This window comes from Mytilus edulis, chromosome 14, assembly GCF_963676685.1.
Source record: "Mytilus edulis chromosome 14, xbMytEdul2.2, whole genome shotgun sequence".
NCBI lineage: Eukaryota > Metazoa > Mollusca > Bivalvia > Mytilida > Mytilidae > Mytilus > Mytilus edulis.
The window spans coordinates 22,467,521-22,491,273 of record NC_092357.1 but is presented as its reverse complement, the minus strand read 5'-3'; the positions used below and the strand labels follow the sequence as shown (position 1 = coordinate 22,491,273).

The following is a 23,753-nucleotide window of genomic DNA, read 5'->3' as shown; positions in this document are numbered from 1 at the left end:
GAGAAAATCAGTCTTTCGTAGTCATCGGTGTCACACATATAACTACATTCAATAGCAAAACATTATTGTAACGAAAAACATAGAAAACTCTAATATACTAGTAACATGATTTAGCAATTTTATAACTTGTAAAGTTTCACTAATGTCATAAATCGTTATAACTGACATTATGAATAAATCCTGACAACCCAATTGTCAATTTATGTCAATTTTCCCTTATATGAATCAATATGATTTAAAAAAAAAACTGTCAATATATCAGAGACAAATAATTAAACTTACTAACAAGGCAACACTGAACTGAGTTCTAACAAAAAACAAAAACATTCCAATGGAGAAGTGATCTTTGGTAATACTTGGCAGTATAAAAAAGTAAAAAATAAAAATACCGAACTCTAAAGTAAATTCAGAAAGGGAAAGTTTATAAAAACTGACAAAATCAAACGCTATCAAACAGCGAAATAAGTGAAAACGTACTTCACAGACATAGAACACAACTGATCCAAACAATCTTACGAATTAATTAATGGAACAAAGACACCAACAAAAAAGATGTAATAGATAGTAAATTTTAAAATGCCTTCGTCTTTATGCTTGTTTTAATTTCATGATCAATATGACTGTTCAGGAATGGGCATTATTGTAAGATATAAAGATATGAATATGCAAAAGAGGGAGAAGATATCTTAGGGCTATCACAAATCATATGTCCAATAAAACAGACAACATCAGGTTTAAAAATAAAATCGACAAAAGAAAAAAACAAAGATGAGGATTTAACTCAATCATTAACCTAGGGTTTGCTAATTTTACAAATAAAGATCCATTTTAAAGAAAACAAGATACAACTCTTTATTCGAACTAAACACTTTAATATTCAAACTTTGAAATGCAATAAATAAAGAGCAACTTATGACTTAAAGTTGAAATTGAAAAAAAAACATACTCCTCATATATATATATATATAAAAATATACGTAAGATAGCCTTTAGACTCCAATTTGTACAAGAATCTGAACGAACACAACAATATAATCATAAAAGATAAAACAATGATAATATTTACATGATGATAATTGTTCGCTTTACATTTTATATGATATATACGAAGTGTTAACATCCTCGTTGTTTCTTAACTCTATTTTTTTCTCTGTTCGAAGATTTACTCGATATAGTGGTCTTGTCAAAAATTCCTTTTTGTAGTGGTTTTGATATCAGTTGTAAAAAAATCGACTTTTCTGTATCTTTGATTATGCTTTCAAACAAAAACAATAAATGAATATTCAAGTTTGGAAAGTTAAAGAGCAATAAGTAACGATTTGCCTTTTATTTTATAAAAATATACATGTTACAGACAAACAAGCGAAAAATATCAATATACAATAGATTAACCTAAATCGTCAATTCATACACAAATTTGAAAGAGCAGGTATTTTTCTTGAAACCAATATATAATAAGACAACACTACGGTATAAATGATTATTGTTCACTATGCATTGTTATGATAAAAATCATACGATTAATAAGATCCACTTTGTTTTTAACTCTATCGTTTCTCTACTCGAATATATACACCATTGAGTGGTCGTGCCAAAAGTCCCTTTTCCAATGGTATTGGTATCTATAATAAAGTAATTGACATTTTTTTTATGTTTCATGCATTATGCATTAACATATTCTTACATACAAATAAACACATGTAATAAGGTTTGATGGGGGTCTCTTATTTTGATATTTCTCTATTCTATTTTTTTCCCTATTTGTCTTTTTTCTTAATTTTATCCCATTTTGTCAGCGGTTTTTGCACATTATTTTATTTTACCGACTGTGTGAGACCGTTCTGAGTAGGCAAGGTCGTTAAACACCCCCGGATAGTAGTATTCTCTATTATGTAAACCTTATTCAGAACCTCATATATATACAACAATTGGTTATAGCTGGTAATTTCTAAATCTGATAGATGATTATATTTGAATACCATAGTAGTTGATTTCTACACCACACCATAAAATATCCCTTTCTCGTTTCTAATACTATGTTTCTGTAAAAGTAGCAAACTTATTAATAACGGGATATTCCGTCATAAATTTTTAGATTTAACATGTTAAATAAGATCAAATTGAACGAATGATCCATGTAAAATCTTTTTTCCATACAATTGCGTTATTAATAAGTTTGCTACTTTTACAGAAACATAGTATAAGAAAAAAAGATAATCCTCATACTTATATTTTGGCATTCCACGGGCTTAACTGTGTACTTATTGGTCCTATATATTGGGAAACAAGATCAATATTTTAGTTGCAATTCCGTTTTAAACTTTGGCTTAGCAGCTGCGAGTACACGTTCCTCTTTACCATTGTCTCTTGTGTCTTATTCTCTTACGTGACATTTTGATTATTTGACTCAGTGTGTATTCGTTGCATGCGTTGAATGAGTATCTTTTCGACGCACTCGGTCCTATTCGTTTGCTGTTCCTGCGATTCCCCCTGGTTGTGTTTTACCTTGGTTTATTTATTTTGGAATTGACAAATGAGAAATTAACATCCGTAAACTACTAAAATAATTGTCTCCAACTTTTTATTATGTTTTAAAAAAAAATAAACTACACATTTAGGAAGAGGGGTAACTGATAACCAATATTCCTTTATCAAGGACATCGTCGAGTTTACTTGTAATTAATATAGCGATGAGCATGTTTGTAGAAGGCGTTCTCTAATATGCTAGTACTTCATTCTTCATGAGTTACTTATTCATTCTTTGTAAGGTTATTTCGAATGGCACTTATATATTTAGTTTTTTACATATACTATACTCTTTTGATATATGAAAAAATAATATTTTTTTTAAGCCTACCTCTGTTTTGGAACATGAACAATATTTAAAATGCTGTATCATTGCTATGAGTGCCATCTTTGTTTCCATAACAACCAACCTCATTCCTACACAAACACGTGGTCCAAGTCCGAAAGGTAAGTAGCTATACATTGGCCTCTTTGCCTTGTTTTCTTTTGTGAACCTATATAAATATCGAACAGAGCATGCATCTAATTGAACGACACTCTTCTTTTCTGTCATTTTTGCATTTTGTTCGTTTTGTATTGTTTTGTGTTGAGTCTTTTGCTTATTATTCATTGTTATTGGTTTTGCTGTTTAGTAAAGTCTTATCTATTCATTTAATCAATTATTTAATTATTTTGTCCATTTCTTTATTTATCTAATTATTCGTTTTTTATTTTTTGCATTTATTGTTTTCCCTTCTTTTAATGCATAAAACCATTTTGGTGCTCGAGACAAGTACGCTAGTATAAGACAACCAAGGTTGTTCCAATACATTGAAGAAAGTGTTTTGGATGAATTATATATAAACGTTTTTGCAATTTTGTCATTTCTTTTTATAACGGATGCCTCTATGTTAAGCCATCTTTGTCATCAAACAAGATTAAAGTTGCGTATAGAGAAATAATTCTTATAAGTGTAAACATTTTAATAAATGATACCTTTGAGGATCAAATTTGTCTGGGTCTGGCCAGTTCTGTGAAATCCTGTGAAGGGCAGATATTGGTATTGTAACGTCTGTTCCTTTGGGTATAAACATGCCATTAACTGTTATATCATTCTTGGTATGTCGGTTAATCCTATGAAGAAAGTTATGGGTTGTGTAATATAGATATATTACAAGTAAGTTCATCTTAAAATAAATTAAATATATTTTTTTTTAAATCACTGAATGAGATGATCATTGGATTGTTGCTTCATATTCAATTGAAAATTTTCTTTGACAAAGTTATATATTACAACAAATGTTTGATGTCAGTTTATACAATGATTTATCAACGCCGTTGGTCTCGATGAATAACATATTTATTTGGTTGGTAAAAAGAAAAATCCCAGAAATACTGACATCCCAGGAAAATCATTAATCAAATTGCGAAATCAAAATCTCAAACATATCAATCCAATGGACAAGAGAAGAATATCAAAATTATCATACAACAATAACACAATAGCAGAAAGTCCAGAGCCATGTCAAACGGATACCACTAAACAATAAAAGTAACGAAGACAACACCTATAAAACATGATAAGCTACATTAGAACCCAGAATTTATACGTCAAGACCATCGTGTATTGTTTGTGAAGTTGGTATGGAATTTTTATCAACAAGGTCTTGGTACCTACCGATGAAATTTGTTAGAAAATGACGAAACATTTTTGACATACCCCTGGTTAATCAACGTTCTGCTCAGACACTGATGACGTTATACAAAGTCTGAGTTGTTGCTGCATGCTCTTGAATACCAAATAAGTTTGGAAATGTATATCCCAGATGCCGGCGAAGCTGTTATATTGCTGCTAAGGTGGGGAAATTCATATTTCAAATTAAAATCGTATCTCTTGTCATTGATTCCGGTACTGAGATGACCGTGTATGTCAAATTCGAGGTATAAGTCTAAAAATGAGTCGGAGAAAGCCGTTTCTGTTGGTTTTTTTAAATTTTAAGTTCATTGTATCAATTGAAATAAAAAGTCAATAATTCTATATTTTAGACTTCTTGCCTCACATATTGAAAATAACTTCTTGTTAAGACAAGTCAAGTTGTGTTCAAATTTGTCAACAAATTTCAAAAGCAAACAACATCAATTTTCTAATGTATATACATAAGTTTAATGTCATCTTTCAGCTGTATCTGCATGTATTTATGAAACCTCATTTGATTGCATTCCTTTTGACTATTTTATGATAAACATTTAAAATTCATTCACGTAGATATTCTGTAAGATTTGCATAACGTATACATGTGCGCATTTACCTGTGAAAAGCTGCATGAAGACGGAGAACTTCGGACAAAAACATATCTAGGTATTGTAAGCTTGAAATAGATTCATATGTTGGAGCATCCTAAAAATGAAAGAGAAAGATAACGTCGATTAATCCAACAAGGATATGTGTCTTTTTACGTCATAATCCTGCGAAATGGAAATGGGGAATGTGTCAAAGAGACAACAACCCGACCAAATAAAAAACAACAGCAGAGGGTCACCAACAGGTCTTCAATGTAGCGAGAAATTCCCGCACCCGGAGGCGTCCTTCAGCTGGCCCCTAAACAAATATATACTAGTCCAGTGATAATGAACGCCATACTAATTTCCAAATTGTACACAAGAAACTAAAATTAAAATAATACAAGACTAACAAAGGCCAGAGGCTCCTGACTTGGGACAGGTGCAAAAATGCGGCGGGGTTAAACATGTTTGTGAGATCTCAACCCTCCCCCTATACCTCTAACCAATGTAAAAAAGTAAACGCATAACAATACGCACATTAAAATTCAGTTCGAGAGAAGTCCGAGTCTGATGTCAGAAGATGTAACCAAAGAAAATAAACAAAATGACAATAATACATAAATAACAACAGACTACTAGCAGTTAACTGACATGCCAGCTCCAGACTTCAATTAAACTGACTGAAAGATTATGATTTCATCATATGAACATCAGGCACAATCCTTCCCGTTAGGGGTTTAGTATCATACAATCATAACATATATGAGAAGAACATAATCCGTGTCATGCCAACAACTGTTTTTAGAATAAATGTGTTTAGTTCCGATGCAAAGACCTTATCAGTGACTCAATATTAACGCCAAAATATGCAATCTTTAATGACTTGACAACAGTATCGTAATTATATCCCTACTTGCCGATTGTTATGAAACGTTCGCTTCACAATTAACAATGTGTACGAAGCTTCCAATTGGTGTTGCCACTTGTTTGTACACTATCATTAACCTTAACCTTGTAACCTGAAAATGTACTTCTAAAATGATATTCCTATGCAATGTTTAGTGATCCATCAAATCAAGGTAAAAACCATATTTTTATAAAAAAAAAATATTTTATGATGATAATTTGTCCTAAGCCTAAATTGATTTTGCCATAACTCAACTACCTAAACCTAGCATTTTACAGGATTACAGAACTAATGAACGTATTGACGGATGAACGAATTGACTGATGAACGAATTGTTGGACACAAAAAGAAGAAAGCATATTTGCTTATGTAAGACGTTTTCAGAGCTATAACAACTCACCAAAAGATAGCTGAAATACGACCAATACACAAACTTCATAAATTGATTGACTATAACATTGATTTGTCTGATCTATATATAATCAAACACATCAAAAGTGTTACCTTTAACATGTTTAATGAATTCAAGGAACTCCATCACAAGTTAAAAAGAGTGTCAAAAGCAAATCCCCCTTATTAAACGAAAAGATGCATCGTTAGAATCCCTAAATTAAGATAATAATAAAACGAAAACACCTGATTTTTTTTATCATGATGTAACTAGAACTAGAATATCGTTAATACATTTAACATTCATTAAATAACAATTACTTTTAAAGTCATTTCTAGAGCTGTCTTCAGTAAATCTTGCTTGTTCGGAATAAATAGTTATTTTAAGTTAAATTAATTATATGACTCTTTTCCAACAATACCAATAAGTACAGTACTGTAAGAGAAGCAAAATCCGTTCATACAATATATTCTTACCTTTCCTATTTCATTGTTTATTTCTTCGAAAAGTTTCTCCTGTATTTCAGGATGTAAGGCGAGTTCATGGACAGCAAACATAAGCGTATTAGATGTAAGATCATACCCAGCTCCGAAGAAAATCATCGCATTCATTACTATTTCATCTTCAGTCATTCCTATAATATGTTTTGCAAGACCAAATCAATGTTGTCATTTTTTACCATTTATTTATAATATATTCAGATTCAAAAATACTATCAAAATAAATGAGAAATGGATGTAATGTTTTTTTTATTATATTTAGAAAGGTCCCGTATTTTTCTCCGTCGTAGTTGGAGTGGGATAGGACTTATACACTTATTATAAATATCTAGAAGTAGTAGAAGTAGTAGTAGTATATATACGTATATACGTCGTAGTAGTAGAAGTAGTAGTAGTATACATGTAGGACTCTAAAGTGCGATGGTACTCTAAAGTGCGATGGTCACGCTTAAGTGCGATGGTCTACGCTAAAGTACGATGGTGTATCACGCTAAAGTGCGATGGCTGTTTGTTCGCTAAAATACGATGGTTTATCACGTTAAAGTGCGATGGACTAAAGGTGTAATGTTAAAGGGCTTAAAGTATTAAAGAACACGGATTTAAAAAATAGTCTTCTTGCGAAAGCTAGTACAAGGTTTTATGACATATTTGATTGGCTTTATAATTACCGGTAGTCTTAAGTGATCATTGTTTTAAATTAAGAAGAACGAAAACGTAATAATTGCTAAAATGGTAATTTAGGTGTGACAAAAATCTACATTGTATATACATGTATCCTGTATATGTTTTTTTTTAATTCAGGCCGGTATCACATATTTGGATATTTGGTGTAGCTTGCCGTACACACAGTATATCACTAATGTGAACATCTCCTCTCAAAGTCGTCATTGTAAATTACAAATACAAAATTCGTTCTAATTTTTCAGCAGACAATTTATGACTTACGCATGGAAACATGACGTACCTCTTACCGACTTTACTTTTCATTAGAATCAATATTTGAATGGGGACGGCAAAGTAAACTGTAACATAAACAATGACTTCAATGTATCCGTTAGCTTCAAATAGAAACAGGATAAAGGATATTTATGCGTATACTTTCGTATATGTATAGTAAGATGGTCGACTGCAGGACAAAAGTCCTTCTTCTAGCACCGAAAAAAACCCACATTTGCTTCACCCGACAAAACACAGTTATCATGTTTAAACTGAGTAAGTCATGGACATTTGCTTTAAAGTTGTTAATCAAATAATCTACATTAATCTTTCGGCATGTTCATTTTTTTTGTGTATAAAAGACTGTACACGTCATAATCCATAGTACGTTTATAACGTCTATATTTTCGCGGACCATCGCACTTTAGCGTGTGAAGGCATCGTACTTTAGCGTAGACCATCGCACTTTAGCGTGTGTAGGCATCGTACTTTAGCGTAGACCATCGCACTTTAGCGTGACCATCGTACTTTAGCGTCCCCATCGCACTTTAGAGTCCTACATATATACGTATATACGTCGTAGTAGTAGAAGTAGTAGTAGTATATATACGTATATACGTCGTAGTAGTAGAAGTAGTAGTAGTATATATACGTATATACGTCGTAGTAGTAGAAGTAGTAGTAGTATATATACGTATATACGTCGTAGTAGTAGAAGTAGTAGTAGTAGTATATATACGTATATACGTCGTAGTAGTAGAACAAGAAGTAGTATATATACGTATATACGTCGTAGTAGTAGAAGTAGTAGTAGTATATATACGTATATACGTCGTAGTAGTAGAAGTAGAAGTAGTATATATACGTATATACGTCGTAGTAGTAGAAGTAGAAGTAGTATATATACGTATATACGTCGTAGTAGTAGAAGTAGTAGTAGTATATATACGTATATACGTCGTAGTAGTAGAAGTAGTAGTAGTATATATACGTATATACGTCGTAGTAGTAGAAGTAGAAGTAGTATATATACGTATATACGTCGTAGTAGTAGAAGTAGTAGTAGTATATATACGTATATACGTCGTAGTAGTAGAAGTAGTAGTAGTATATATACGTATATACGTCGTAGTAGTAGAAGTAGTAGTAGTATATATCCGTATATACGTCGTAGTAGTAGAAGTAGCAGTAGTGGTTGCAATAATCCAGGAAAGACATTTTCGTTTACTACACGTACAAATAATAATTATCAATTATGCAACAATTATGTTGTATGTTAAGACATTTTGTTTTATTGGATATATGAGAACAATAAAACTAAGATACATGCATAAACCCTACTACTAGGACAAATGTGTACATTGTTGAAATTATAGATTTGTTTGTATTTATACACAAATATTAAGACAGGTACAAAAATGTACTACGTGCGAAGAGGGTAATACAAATAGGCTAACTAGTATCGCAATTAACGTTAGACTGAGACATAGCGCATTTACATTACACCATTAGAAGAACAGAAACTTATAATCCTTCCGGGCACCTGATTTTACCAAAGGAATTGATTGACGAAAAACCCAGATTTCCTTTTAACCTTAGGCGTGTCGAAAAAAATATATTAACACAAACAAGAAGCAATAATAATAACAAGAAATATTACCGTCGGTTCCACAAAAATTGAAATGGATATCAACATATCATTTACCCAAAGTAAACATTGCAAAACATGTTTTATTATTTCAATACTACCTCTGTTTTGATATGCAGAAATAATTTCTGCTTTGTTATCTTTTTGGATTGTACTGCCTTTAGGTTTGACATTTTCAGCTGTTATCATTGACTGAATGAAATCTCGAAAATTGTTCTGAAAAAAATCAAAAAGATATTTACTGTAAAAATAAAAAAAATAAAAACACAATCCTATTAATTATAATTAACAAAACTTCGTTTTTTAAGACTTGCCAACGATGCAAAGCCATTGATATTGATTCTAACAGTTTTATTTTTTGTTATTATCATTATAATTACAATTTTTTGTGGTGTTGTTGCATTTATCTTTGTATTTTGTCTGAAGTTAATATATGTTCTACTATACATGGCAACGGACATAAGTGATGCATTTAATATCATACAAAATACTAGTTCTCACATTTTTCACTTAAACATGTTCGTAAATTTCAATTTTTTATTTCATTCGGAAGAGTACAAAATTTTTTAAAATGTCGGATGTTAAAGTTTGACGCCAGAACAGGATCCATGATGTCATACTGGTATGTGCAAAAGGTTATTTAAATGCCATTTCAGGCTTAGTTTTACGTTTTATAATAACCCCTACAAGTATAATTTTCTAAACATTTTTAATTAATTACTGTCAAATTGGTTTATTTATCCAAGTTATTGTCGTATGATATATTTTATTTAGATTTACTCTTTCATTCTTACATACATTATTGTTTATCTTTCTCTCCGCCATTATCTGGGACACCACGTTTCTAAAAAACTGTTCAACACCTCTTCCAAATTTTGGAACCTTGAAAAGGCTTCCCATCACATTCTTCAAAAACGGGAATACCACTTAAAAACAAAGAACTTGTTTGATCACTTGAATGTCACAGTCGTTTCCTTTCTGAAATTGTGCTTTTATTAATTAAGAAGTATACAAAATATGGTTTGATCTTCAATTATTACTATTATTATACACTCTTTCCTTTTATATGTTGCGTTTATAAGAGTTCCTGTTAATAGTATTCCAACAAAGCGTTTTGAACTATTTGGTTATTTAAGATGAAAATATTCTAAAGCATTTTCGGTATGAGAAGTTGATGATTTAAAGATAATGTGGAAATTAGAATAACATTTACATAAGATAAAAAAAGCTATTGACTTGAGTTATTGCAAGTAAGAGCACGGCAACGGCTTTTAAAGTCGAGTATGTCAAGAGAAAGATTTAAATCTCAGTAATGTTTTCAACATTCAATTTGATCAATGCAAAAAATAATTAAACAATGCATACACTTTATCAAGAAAAAGCTATATCTTTTCACCCCAAATTATAGTTTTCAATTCGATATTTGAAATATCTAATAACAATCCGTTTGCCAATTAACAACTTATTTCTGTTAATTATACTTTATAAATACAATATGCTGCTCTTTGTCAATCGTAGACTGTTTCGATATCGGACAAAACTAGTTTCTTCCTACGTAAATTAAAAGTGATATATCGGGTGTGTATCAATTTTTGATTAAAAAAAATACTGCTAGTATTGAAAGTTTATAGCTTAATAAAACAAAAAACAGTAATTTGCAAATAAACTTTTTACAATATAATATCCTTCTCGTCAACTTTATTAATAATGCTGCGTTTGTCTATTACGATGGCTGAAGATTATACTGTAATATATTTTCGGTGAAATAAAATATATTTTTACGTACTACAAATAATAAAATATGGCCTAACAAGATTAGACGTAAGAATCCCCGTGGAGTATGCCACAAAATCATTGTCGGGTTCTTTAAGAGAGTTTGAATTAAGACCAAAAGCTGTGCTACAAATCACATCCATCGTATATCCACCGCAAATTCTACAAATAGAAAAAAAAAACATTTAAGGAGTAATCATTTCAGATCCAAGAGTTCAGATCGAAAATGCCTGTATTTCACAAGTATTAGGGATAATAGTAATAATTTGGTTCGTCTGATTTCATGAAGCAACGACACCTACCCTATCCAATTTGTCTTTAGCCTTTTTTATTATTAGTTCTCAGTCTTCAGCTAGCACTAAAACTAGTCTGTCAACTAATTCGAAATAGTTTACAAATTATTTGACAAAGGTAATGACCAGGGAATTACATGTGGTAATATCAAGTATAGGGAAATTAATTGTAACTTAAACATGTTAAAAGTAAAATAACAAAAAAAAAGATCTCCAAGGAAATTTCATAACGGGAAGTCTCTGATTATATGGCAAAATCAAAAGCTCAAACACATCAGACGAACATGTATATAATAACTGTCATATTCCTGAATTTTTTTTAAATACTAAGGATTTTCTTATCCCAGGCATAGATGGTGGATTTAACCTGGTTTTATAGCTAGTTAAACCTCTCACATGTATTACAGTCGCATACAATTCCATAATAATGACAACAATGAGTGAACAAACAGACATTAGAACAAATGTCGAAAATAGGGAAACAGCAGTTAAACAAACAATAAGTCAACAACGAAACACAACAAGGCATATATACAAAGCACATTATGCTCAAAATTAAAGACAAAAATTGACATAATAATTAGTAGCATTTAATTCAGCTACCTATAAATCAATGTGGTATTGAAATTTTATGTTGCTGCGGTTACTGTAAACCAACTAATTTTCACGAGCAATTTATTTTCGTTATCCTTATCTTACAACTTTAAGTGAATTTGAAAGTTGCGAATTTCAATCGCCGCGAATTGTGATAGAAAGAGCTGACCGCAAAATAAAGTATCCAAGAAAATAAGTTGGTTTACAGTACTTGTTCCTATGTACGTTAACAAAATGCCTTATAGTTTTAAAGATTTGGAACTTCTTTTCTATCGAAGCAGACTCAACTGGGTTCAATTCCAATTTGTGGTCTGGATGCCGTTTGTAACTAGTCAAATCAATATGTTACCATCGTTACTATACAAGGATGAAGTAATTGCTATTACCATTAGGCAGGTCATCTTATATAAAGATTGCAAATGGATGACCAGTAAATCAACTGAATGTGTGCCACATGAAAAAACAATTACAAACTTTAGCCATATATCTTGTTTTTTGTTGTAAATTTCGTTTTTGAGATACTTTTGGTAAAGCAAAAATTTTCATTTTTCACATGTTTTTTCCAATTATTTTTTTAAATAAACACTAACTTAAATTTAATCTGAATCAAAATGTGAAAACGACTGATAAGCAGTAGAGTGTACAGTGTAGAGAAAAGTTGATTTGTTTCTTCCTTATCGGTTAAATTAAGAGATTTGAACATTGCTAAATTACTGTATTTGGACAAAATAAATTTTAAAAATCATAAGAAAAATAATCAAGCTGTTTACAGAGTACTTAGACTATAAAAAACGATAAACCCACTTTTTCATTTCTATGACGGCACCACCTGCAACTCTCTGTGCAATTACATTGACAAGATCATCACAAGACTTCTGTACCGTTGGTAGAATCTATCAAATATTTAAAATTAAATTTCATCAGGAACTTTTGATCTACAACATGAAGTATGTAAGTTACACCACATATTTTAAATAACAAATAATTCTCGATATCAAAAAGTAAAATCGTATCAAAAGATTCGATGGTATAAACATATTTATTGTAGAAGTCAGCTGTTAATGGAAAAGAGATCCAATGACAAACACCGACCTTTGTCAAGAAAATCGGAAAATCATAGACAGTAAAGAATGGGAGTCGAACGCATCTGCCAATTGAAGGGTTCGAACTCACAAATTCGGTTTTTGTATATGACAGGATATGATAACATTAGATGAAATTCTAATACCACTCAGTCAACGAGGACCCAAATCGTGGTTCGATTCAATTGTTGTGTTTAAGATCAAAACATGTAGTGGTTAGTGCATCGGACTACTAACACAAAGGTTCCTGGTTCGATTCCCGTTTGGGATGAAAATTTCAGGAACTCAATTTTCGGCTCTCCCTTGACACCATTTGCGAGTATGGTCTTGAGGAAACGATGATAGTCCGTCGGACGGGGACGATAAATGGCTGGCCCGTGTTAAGAGAGAGCCATATCTCTTGCACGTTAAAGACACCCTTGTAGATTTCGAAAAAGAGTAGGCTAATGCCGCTACAAGGCAGCACTCGCACCCGCAAAGTGGAAAGGGATTAATATAAGTTGTAAAACTTGTTTCCCAATCCACTATAAATAAATATGTTTAAACTAAGATCAAAACAACATTAATTTGCAATGTGCATAATACCGCTCAATGAAATGGGAAGTACGAAAAAGAACTGATATTGCAACTTGGTACGTAATCATTTTGTATAAATGAGACATTATATCTATACTTAGAGCAGTCAATTAATAATGGAAATTTAATATTTGATCATAACTTTACTATCAAAATCTACAAAATAGAGGCTTAAAAGTTGAATGGATTTCCATGACAAAAAGTAAAATTCAGAAAGATAACTGTATACAATAATTTGTTTGACACTTGTTTTAGACATACATGTTTCAGATTTCCTGAAGTATACGTAGGCTGCATAATGCTTCTAATGAATTTCCAGTGTTCATCTTCAGATACAGAAATCTGACCCTGGAGCACCTCATCGGCAGGAAATATAACCTTTAAGATAAAATCATCGTTTTAACATGTGTATATTGATGTGCATTCGCAACATGCAGTAAATTTGATCATGTTGATATAAAAGTCAATTTAACTCTTTGTTCGTTATTGCCATCAATGAATAGTGCATATGTTTTGCGATCCTGATTTGATCATTGGAACGTAAACGAACAGTGTATGAACTATACAAATAAGGAAACAAATTACAAGCTATCTTTGATACAATACAAAATAAACATGCACATAAAGACAAATTATGACGGATTACACATGGTCTGAAAAACAGTCTTATTTTTCACAACGCCATATCCTTCTCCTATTGAGGCCATGTTTGTTAAAAGTTAACAAGAGTGTACACGCTGAAATGTCTTGCCTTCTATACTTATCATTGATATTATGTTGATAGTCCTGAGTATAAAGCTAAGCTTTATTACAACTGTCACATAAACTTAACATTAACCAAGATAACTCAACAAAGACCAATGAACCTTGAAAATGAGGTCAAGGTCAGATGAACCATGCCAGGCAGACATGTACAGCTAACAATGCTTCTATACAACATATATAGTTGACCCATTACTTATAGTTTAAGAAAAATAGACCAAAACACAAAAACTGAACACTGTGCAATGAACTGTGAAAATGAGGTCACGGTCAAATAAAACCTTCGCGACTGACATAAAGATCATAAAATATTTCCATACACCAAATATAGTTGACCTAAGGCATATAGTATTAGGTAAAAAGACCAAAACTCACAAACTTAACTTTGACCACTGAACCATGAAAATGAGGTCAAGGTCACATGACATCTGCCCGCTAGACATGTACATCTTACAATCATTCCATACAACAAATATAGTAGACCTATTGCATATAGTATGAAGAAACACACCAAAACACAAAAATTTAACTATAACCACTGAACCATGAAAATGAGGTCAAGGTCAGATGACACCTGCCAGTTGGACATGTACACCTTACAGTCCTTCCATACACTGAATATACTAGCCCTATTGCTTATAGTATCTGAGATATGGACTTGACCACCAAAACTTAACCTTGTTCACTGATCCATGAAATGAGGTCGAGGTCAAGTGAAAACTGTCTGACAGACATGAGGACCTTGCAAGGTACGCACATATCAAATATAGTTATCCTATTACTTATAATAAGAGAGAATTCAACATTACAAAAAATTTGAACTTTTTTTTCAAGTAGTCACTGAACCATAAAAATGAGGTCAAGGTTATTGGACATGTGACTGACGGAAACTTCGTAACATGAAGCATCTATATACAAAGTATGAAGCATCCAGGTCTTCCACCTTCTAAAATATAAAGCTTTTAAGAAGTGAGCTAACACCGCCGCCGCCGCCGTAGCCGCCGCCGCCGCCGGATCACTATCCCTATGTCGAGCTTTCTGCAACAAAAGTTGCAGGCTCGACAAAAACACAATTGAAAAATGTAGATATAAAAAGTAAAATAACAAATATGCCAAAATCCGTAGAAAATTATACACCGAAAGTCCCTAAGCAAATGTCAAAATCAAAAGCTCAAACACATCATACGAATAGATAACATTTGTCATATTCCTGAATTGTTACATAAGACAAGTTATTGTAAATAAATAATCACGACCTTCGAAAGCTTTTATAAAATTACAGGCCTTGGATATAACCTTGCACCGTCTGAACTCTTTTGCAAATACTCACTACACGATTTGTAAATGTTTCGGATTCTCTAATGAATATTTCTTTGATTAGATCTGGATCAGTTACTAATAGTACAGGGATCGTGCCATTAAATATTCTGAAAAATTCAAGCAGTACACGGTCAAATATTGTATAACATTAAAGCTTGTGTCATGTATCTTTTTTTAAAAGGTGTAACTATGGATATTTATTCCATGCTTAAAATCAAGGTTTAATTTTACCATAAAAGGTGAACTTATCAATGATAAAATATAATACATGTTATATAAGCATGTAATCATACACATTTTATACAACAAATACATTGAATCTATAAAAAACTAGCCACTTCTAAAAGAAGTACTTCTGAAGATCAAAGATGAGTACAATGCTGTTATATTTCATTTGGAAAATTTGGAACAATCCTAAAAGTCTTACCCTGTATAATCTGAAGTAAGCAAATCATAGGCTTATTTGTCAAACCTTGCTCTTTATATAAGGTAGAACGAATCCTTTGTAGCTATTTATTCCATTACAACCTGATATTAAAAATATTGAACTATATTCTAAACGCTTTGAGTTGCAAAAAATGTTGATAAGTATAAAGATGTATTATAGGTAATATTTTACCCTACAACACCACCATACTTTGGTACTAAGTCTTGATCATTCTTGTTTACGCCCTGCAACAAAATGACATCTACATGTTTTAATTCATAAAGTAATAACATTCATAATGCAAAAGGATATTTGGTAAAATTAAGGGAACATTCCGAAATGACAGGAGATGATGGAGGTTGACATAAAACGGAATTTGTTCATGCAAAATCCAGGAAGGGAAATACTTCCTGTCCTTGGTAGTTCATCAGCTTTTGATAAAACTTGACGAGAGAGTAAAAACACTTTTGTCATGTGACCGTTACGTCATTAACGTTTTTTCATGATTAACTCCGGCTTGAGATTGAAATTTAGAATTAAATTATAAGGAATAACTGTAATATTTCTTTTTGTCTATTCTAAATATCATAAACAATGGGGTACACACTTCCATTTACGCGAGGTATTAAGTGTGCACCACATTTTTGATGTTATTACTTCGTAGACAGAAAAAATATTACAGTCATTCCTTAAATATCCATAAAATCTATATATATACTATTTAGGGCTGAACATGTTTTTTTAAAATCTGTTAATCAATGAAGTAATCCACCATTGCAGTATTACCTTAAGTGCCATTTCTTTAAGATTGCCAAGAAAAGGGAATGGTATCGGTCCTGGATAACCTAACCTTCTCCATAACGAATGCTTCCATGCGGTGAATCTAAAAATAGAACTGAGAATGGAAATGGGGAATATGTCAAAGAGACAACAACCCGACCAAAAAGCAGACAACAACCGAAGGCCACCAATGGATTTTCAAAAATGTCAGTACTTCCCAATCATATATATATATATTATATATTAAGTATTTAGTCGATAATACTGTGTATTAGAGACTTTTGGAACCTCTTTTTCTGTCGCAATAAAATTATAAAAAACTGAGATTTCACTGACTGATATGTAAATACCAAAATATAAGGTAGAATGTGGTGAACATTGAAATCGATGCTGTAACAGAAAATTGACTTTATTCTGATTGATCAAATCACTATTAAAATTTTATTGAGTTTTTGGAAAAAAGCTGACTTTTCTCATTTTCCTTATTTATCTTGTTTTTCGCCGTTTTTACTCTTAATTATTAACAAGTTAATGATCAAACGACTTTTATATATTGTATTTAACTTATTTTAGAGGTTACTGACCGTTTGTATAAAATTTTAAAATTCAAAATATATTAATAATCGTTCGTGCAATGAATAAAATGATAAATATAATCAGCAATCGACTGGCATACTAGTCATTATAATCAATACTTCAATAGAAAAGTGTAAATCTGACTTATTGAGATTAATTATATTTATATTTATTGGCTATAATTTTAATTTGATAGGTAAAATGAGATATCATGATATGAACTTTAGTCTGCTTTGATTTTAACAGGTACACGGATTACATATTCAGTTATATTTGTTTGTAAATTAAGTTCAATCTCCTTTAAAACTTTACAATATGTATCGCAAAATGAAAGATGAAAATGTATTTCCGACATACTACTTGTAACGTTAAAGGAAGTTTTTATCCAAATTATTTGTTGGTCTATATGCAAATTGTATCCATTACTTACAAGTAATGAACGACGAAAACCATGATGGCTAGTAAACGAACTCAGACAACATGACAGGAAAAAAAACACATACAGCACGAACCATGAATAAATCGATAGCAACGAACCTTGACAACGTTGGTATCAAGCTAACTTTGCCAACAAGGATATCACACAAATCATGGCAACATACATAGCTCACAACCTGAGTAGCATAAGTACCGTGGCAAAGAGGGAAGCAATTGATCACTGGCAATATACTAATAAGAAAACAAACCCTCGCAATATCACTAGATTACGAACATGAGCAAACAAAACAAACCGGATGACAAAGGGAAGGAACTGACCAACAATCAGTCTATGTAAAATGAATAAGCTTTGCTGCATTTGATGACCATGACTTAATGAATGATCAAAGAATTATGTAACAAAAATATCGAACTACCAGGAAAATTCAAATCGGAAAGTTCATTATCAAATGTCAAAATCAAAAGCTCGTACACATCAATAGAATGGAATACAATTGTCATATTATTGACTTGGTACAGGCATTTCCTTTTGTATATCTAGCTAAACCTCGAACCTGTATGACAGTTGGATAAAAATACATTATATTAACAACGCTGTGTGAACAAAACAAACGGACATAATTTAGTCTTAGATGCATGATGTTTTTATTAGTTGTTAGTGGCTTTGAACTAGCTGTCAATTAACTGCGAGTACTCTCAGAACTGTTCCTAGTGTATTTTTATTGTTGGGATGTACAAGTACCCGGCCACGTCCACCTGTATTTTTGTCCATCTGATGATTTAAGCCTTTTTCAACTGATTTTTATAGTTCGTTCTTATGTTGTACTGTTATACAACCTACAGTTGTTAATGTCTGTGTCATTTTGGTCTCTTGTAGAGAGTTGGAAATCATACCACATCTTCTTTTTATATATAATTGGTAAAAGAATGTCAAAAAAGGAGTACATCAGTAATAGTTATAATATCAATCACTATAAGATAAGATGAGATAAATTTTATTTTTCCAAATTAGGTCCCAAAGGGGGGGGGGCATATATACACATAACATATATAATTGATACAACATACAGTATTTTACATAACATTATAAAATAAACTATTGAAATAAAGTGATACAGGTATTATTTGTTAAATACAAAAAATATTTAAGAGTTGCTACTCGAGAGTTTTTTTTTATTTTTTTATTTATTTAGTTATTATTTTTTTTATTTTTTTTCTCACTTGATTTTAATATATTTTGCTGGAAATGTATAAATATAAATGATTGTTTAGCTGAAACAGACACCAAGGGACGATGCTCTAGGATTGTGATCTTAAAAGCTCTAAAAATCCTCCTCGTATCTGATGCAGAAAAGCAAACAGAAATGTAAAACTTTCATGTATATTCACAGCAAATACAATATACTGCAGTAATAGGTATTGAAAATATTGAAGGTTTCCCTACTGCAACAGACACCAAGGGGCGGTACTCAAGGAGCTGTGTTATTTACACAGTCCTCCTCGTGTCTGAAGCAGACAAGAAAGCCACATAATTAACAATTTTTCGAAATAAATTACCATGCAGCAGTGAGAATAGACTTATCTTCTGTGTTCATAAGCCATATCAGTGTATCTCTTGCGTTAAGAGTTAAAAAGTTTGGGCAACTTTTAGTTATCTCTTGAAATAGATGAATGCGGTCATCATTAAATTTAACACATTGGAATAGAAATTGATATTCATCCTCCACATCTCCACTTTATAATCTTAATTTAAAAGTATAATAGAATAAAACATATACATACATATAAAGTGAGCAAAACAACAAAATCAGGATAAGCATCGGTACAGGTATGTCTGGCAAACCAAATATCTCCATGGCAACGTCGACTTTAAACTACTATAGAAAAGAGAGGCATTATATAAAAAAAAGGTAAGGGAATCCTTGGAACCCTGTGTCTCTCTTACGACTGCTGCTGTCAGTATCAAAGTGTAGTGGTGACTTGAAAGGGAGTCCATTTATCCATAAAATACAGAATTAAAAAAAGAATCAAACTTAGATGATTTTTTTGGTCTTGGAGATAAGGTTCTAACCAATTTTCATACAAAAAAAATCCTCGAAGGTTTACGAACTAATTATGTCCAAAACGGTTAACACCAGACTGTCTGTAAATTTTAACCACAATCACTAGTTCACTGCTGAAGTCCGTACGGTGATCTTTTGTTGATAATTACTGTGTCATTTGGTTTCTTGTGGAGATTTGTCTCATTCGCAATCATACTACATCTTCTTCTTTTATATATAACCCCTGACGTATTTGCTGGGAAATAGTACTTTTTTTGTGATTTTACTTCTTTCTTTTAATACCAATGAGACAACTCTTCACAATAGACAAAATGTCATAGAAATTAATAACTATAGATCACCGTACTGTCTTCAACAATGAGCAAAGCCATACCGCATAGTAAGTAATAAAAGACCCAAAATGACAAATGTAAAACAACCCAAACGAAAAAAAAATCTAACGGTCTAATTTATGTACAACAAGAATGTGTCCCTAGTATACGGATGCCCCATCCGCACTATCATTTTCTGTGTTCAGTGGACCGTGAAAATAAGGTAAAAAAACAAGTTTGCATAAAATTAGGAAGATCATATCATAGGGAACTGTGTACTGAGTTCCAAGTTGATTGGACTTCAACTCCATCAAAAACTACCTCGACCAAAAACTTTAACCAGAAGCGGGACAAACAGACGGACTAACGAACGAACGGACGCACAGACCTGCAAACATAATGCCCATAAATGGGGCTTACAAAATGAACGAAGATCAAACCTGTAAAACAGCAACAAACGACAACCACTGTATTACAGGCTTCTGACTTGGGACAAACATTCATACAGAATGTGGCGGGGTTAAACATGTTAATAAAATTGCAAAAAAACAGGTAGTATGATTTTAAACGAACACAATATTCGTAAGGTATTGAATTTTAAAGAAAATTTAAAATTTAAAATTTAAAAAAAAAAAAAAATCTATTCCAAGGGGCAGAAAAAATACTCGGCTGCAGCATTGACTAAGACACATTCGATTTTATCGAACTATTGGGAGAAACATGTTGCTTTTGGTGTATAAACATTTGATTTTCTGTTCATTGAAAGAAAATAAAATATTCTGTTTCAAATTGATAAGAAACATTGATTTGGTTCGAATGCAATTGAGAAAAGAAAAGAGAAACAAATTATAAAATAGGAAAAAAATGCACATACCCGTCCCTTTGACGTCAACTGGTTTTTCCTTAAGCATTCAAACATGCATGAGCAATTTAAAAATGTGTTCAATAGCCAAGTCAGCAATTGCTTAATATTTCACAGTGGTTGGGTATACCGGTATATGATGAGAAATGAATTGATTTACAGTATAAAGTTACTTTTATCCACACTATTACCCATGCAAAACTATGTTTAATGGTACGAATGGACTTGAATTGAACAAAAACAATTTTTTTAAATTTCTTTTTGATAACCATTACACACAACCAGTCAGAACTCTCTCTGTATAAGTTGTAAACAGTTCTGAGCAGTTGGATAGCTTTGATGAATCTCCTTATGATGATTACATAGTATCGTATGATACGGTGCTTTTTGTCCGCAATTCGCTTTTTGTCCGTTTTTGCTTTTTGTCCGATTACTTTGCTTTTTGTCCGAAACTTTTGCTTTTTGTCCGTTGCTTTTTGTCCGTTTTGCTTTTTGTCCGATTATTTTGCTTTTTGTCCGACACTTTTGCTTTTTGTCCGTTGCTTTTTGTCCGTTTTGCTTTTTGTCCGATTATTTAGCTTTTTGTCCGACACTTTTGCTTTTTTGGCCAGTGAATCTAATGGCGAATGGTCACTATGTCTAATGGCAAATGGTCACTATGTCGCTAATAGCAAATGGTCCCTATGTCCAATGGCAAATGGCCCGTGAATCTGATGGCAAATGGTCACCATTTCTAATGGCGAATTGCCAGTGAATCTAATAGCAAATGGTCACTTTGTCTAATGGTCAGTGAATCTAATGGCAAATAGTCACCATGTCTAATGGCAATTGGTCAGTAAATCTAATGGCAAATGATCATTATGTCGGATGGCAAATTGTCAGTGAATCTAATGGCAAATGGCCACTATGTCTAATGGCAAATGGTCAGTGGACCTAATGGCAAATGATCACTATGTCTAATGGCAATTGGTCACCAAGTCTTGTGGCAAATGGTCAGTGAACCTAATGGCAAATGGTCAGTGGATCTAATGGCGAATGGTCACTGTGTCTAATGGCAAATGGTCACTATGTCCAATGGCAAATGGCCCGTGAATCTGATGGCAAATGGTCACCATGTCTAATGGCGAATTGCCAGTGAATCTAATGGCAAATGGTTACCATGTCTACTTAGATTCACTGGTCATTTGCAATTAGACTTTGTGACCATTTGCAATTAGATCCACTGACCATTTGCCATTAGACAAAGTGACCACTTGCCACAAGACTTCGTGACCAATTGCCATTAGACTTCGTCAAGTCTGTAGGACGGAAAAAAGTAGAAGTTATTGTTATTTGTTTTCTTCACTGAAATGCACTACTTTTAATACTAATCCGTAAATGGGATAAAGTGTTCGGTATATTTTTTATAAATAGAGTATGCATGTACCATCAAAGAAAGATGAATGTAGTCCGTACTCGGAGTAGTTTTTTGTACTCTAAACACAGCAATTTTTGTCCATTTGTTATAATGAACCTTAAACTCGCAAAAAGCATTTAATATAAAAACGAAAGCAATGCGCATGTATGGAATCATATATGATTGTTTGCTTTGTCTATATGCCATTTTGTTTTGAAAAAAATCCGACACATTGATTAACAACACATATATTATTCCATGTAACCCCGTAAAATGTTTTAAGTAGTGTGTGTTGATGTGTAAAAGATAAAAGAAAATTGATTTCCGAAAATAAAATGATAATTGTGAACAATTTTGATATATTTAACAAAAATATACAGTCAGTAGGAAAAGAAAAATATGAATAGAAAGTTACAGTTTTGTTTGTAATAGCAACATGGTACACTTTGTTTTGCACATAACATTATATCCTCTGTAAGCTGAGAGCTGGACTTTAATGTTTATCATATTGCTCTAAAAACCCTGCGTAAATTATGTATTATTTTTTTTAAACTTGATATGTATGAAACATATTCTGCTAGTCTGTAAACCAATATTTTTTTACTTGGAACAACGACCCCAACACTTACCCCTTTTTCCAACAAAAATAAAACTATAAAACAATCAAAGTAAAGAATAAAAACAAATAATAATTAGAACTCAGCAAATATCGATATATGCAATAGTTCATAACCGATGTTTAAATTTTATACATCCTCTATTCTAATTTGACCTTTATTTTAAGAATAATTTTGATTTTATTATTATATGATCATTGAGTGCAAAGGCACAAATTTTCAAAAGTATTTAATTTTAAAAAGGAAGTAAAACTAACAAACCTTTCGGATATTTACATACAGATAATATTTACATAACATCTTTAAAATTTCAACTTACCAACTACTGTCTGTAGGACTGTCACAAGCAAGAAAATGAAATCTCCCAGTCGTGCATCATAAACCCACGTGTGGACACGTACATTGATCAGATATATTGACGAATTCGGGTACGTATTTGTCAATCGAAGTCAATTTAATATTATCTTTCCAATTTGAAAAAAAAGGTTTTAAAAGAATTGGCGAAACAAGTTGTGTTGTTTACGCACAAGATATATTAAAAAATTGACAATAATTACACTTAAAGATTGATGATTGTATCAAAATAAAAAAAAATAAAAAAACTTGTATGTATATTTTTTTGATATGTTATACATAATCATCAGTAAATTAAATGAAGTAACATGAGTTGTTGATTGTATCTTCTAATAGGGTATAGCTAGGCTATCTATATT

The 23,753-nt window shown here is 31.8% G+C and overlaps 1 protein-coding gene across 4 annotated transcripts; it reads right to left on the bottom strand.

Moving 5' to 3' along the window:
• Positions 1–1,308: 1,308 nt before the first annotated feature.
• LOC139503920 (cytochrome P450 3A24-like) lies at positions 1,309–23,470 on the bottom strand. Of its 4 annotated transcripts, none has more exons than XM_071293934.1 (15): positions 23,360–23,470; positions 19,574–19,668; positions 16,784–16,880; positions 16,190–16,242; positions 15,581–15,677; positions 13,750–13,866; positions 12,635–12,723; positions 10,957–11,105; positions 9,969–10,096; positions 9,272–9,386; positions 6,563–6,720; positions 4,815–4,903; positions 3,502–3,639; positions 2,858–3,020; positions 1,309–1,622 (listed from the first exon to the last, which is right to left on the bottom strand). In XM_071293934.1, exons 2-15 carry the CDS (start codon positions 19,645–19,647, stop codon positions 1,548–1,550), a joined length of 1,542 nt encoding a protein of 513 aa, XP_071150035.1. In that variant the 5' UTR covers positions 19,648–19,668; positions 23,360–23,470; the 3' UTR covers positions 1,309–1,547. The 4 variants fall into 4 exon arrangements, with proteins under 4 accessions (XP_071150035.1, XP_071150036.1, XP_071150033.1 ...); XM_071293935.1 differs by having other exon boundaries at positions 19,574–19,665; positions 23,360–23,469; XM_071293932.1 differs by lacking the exon at positions 23,360–23,470 and adding an exon at positions 21,040–21,227 and having other exon boundaries at positions 19,574–19,665.
• Between the last annotated feature and the right edge of the window lie 283 nt (positions 23,471–23,753).

Excerpts from the sequence above, each read along its gene's own strand:
- LOC139503920 (XM_071293932.1), bottom strand. The coding sequence starts at position 21,084 with ATGTTTGAATGCTTAAGGAAAAACCAGTTGACGTCAAAGGGACGG. Across the intron at positions 9,387-9,968 it reads AGAGAAAGATAAACAATAAT|AACAATTTTCGAGATTTCAT; the intron begins GTATGTAAGAAT and ends GATTTTTTTCAG. Across the intron at positions 3,021-3,501 it reads GACAAATTTGATCCTCAAAG|GTTCACAAAAGAAAACAAGG; the intron begins GTATCATTTATT and ends ATATTTATATAG.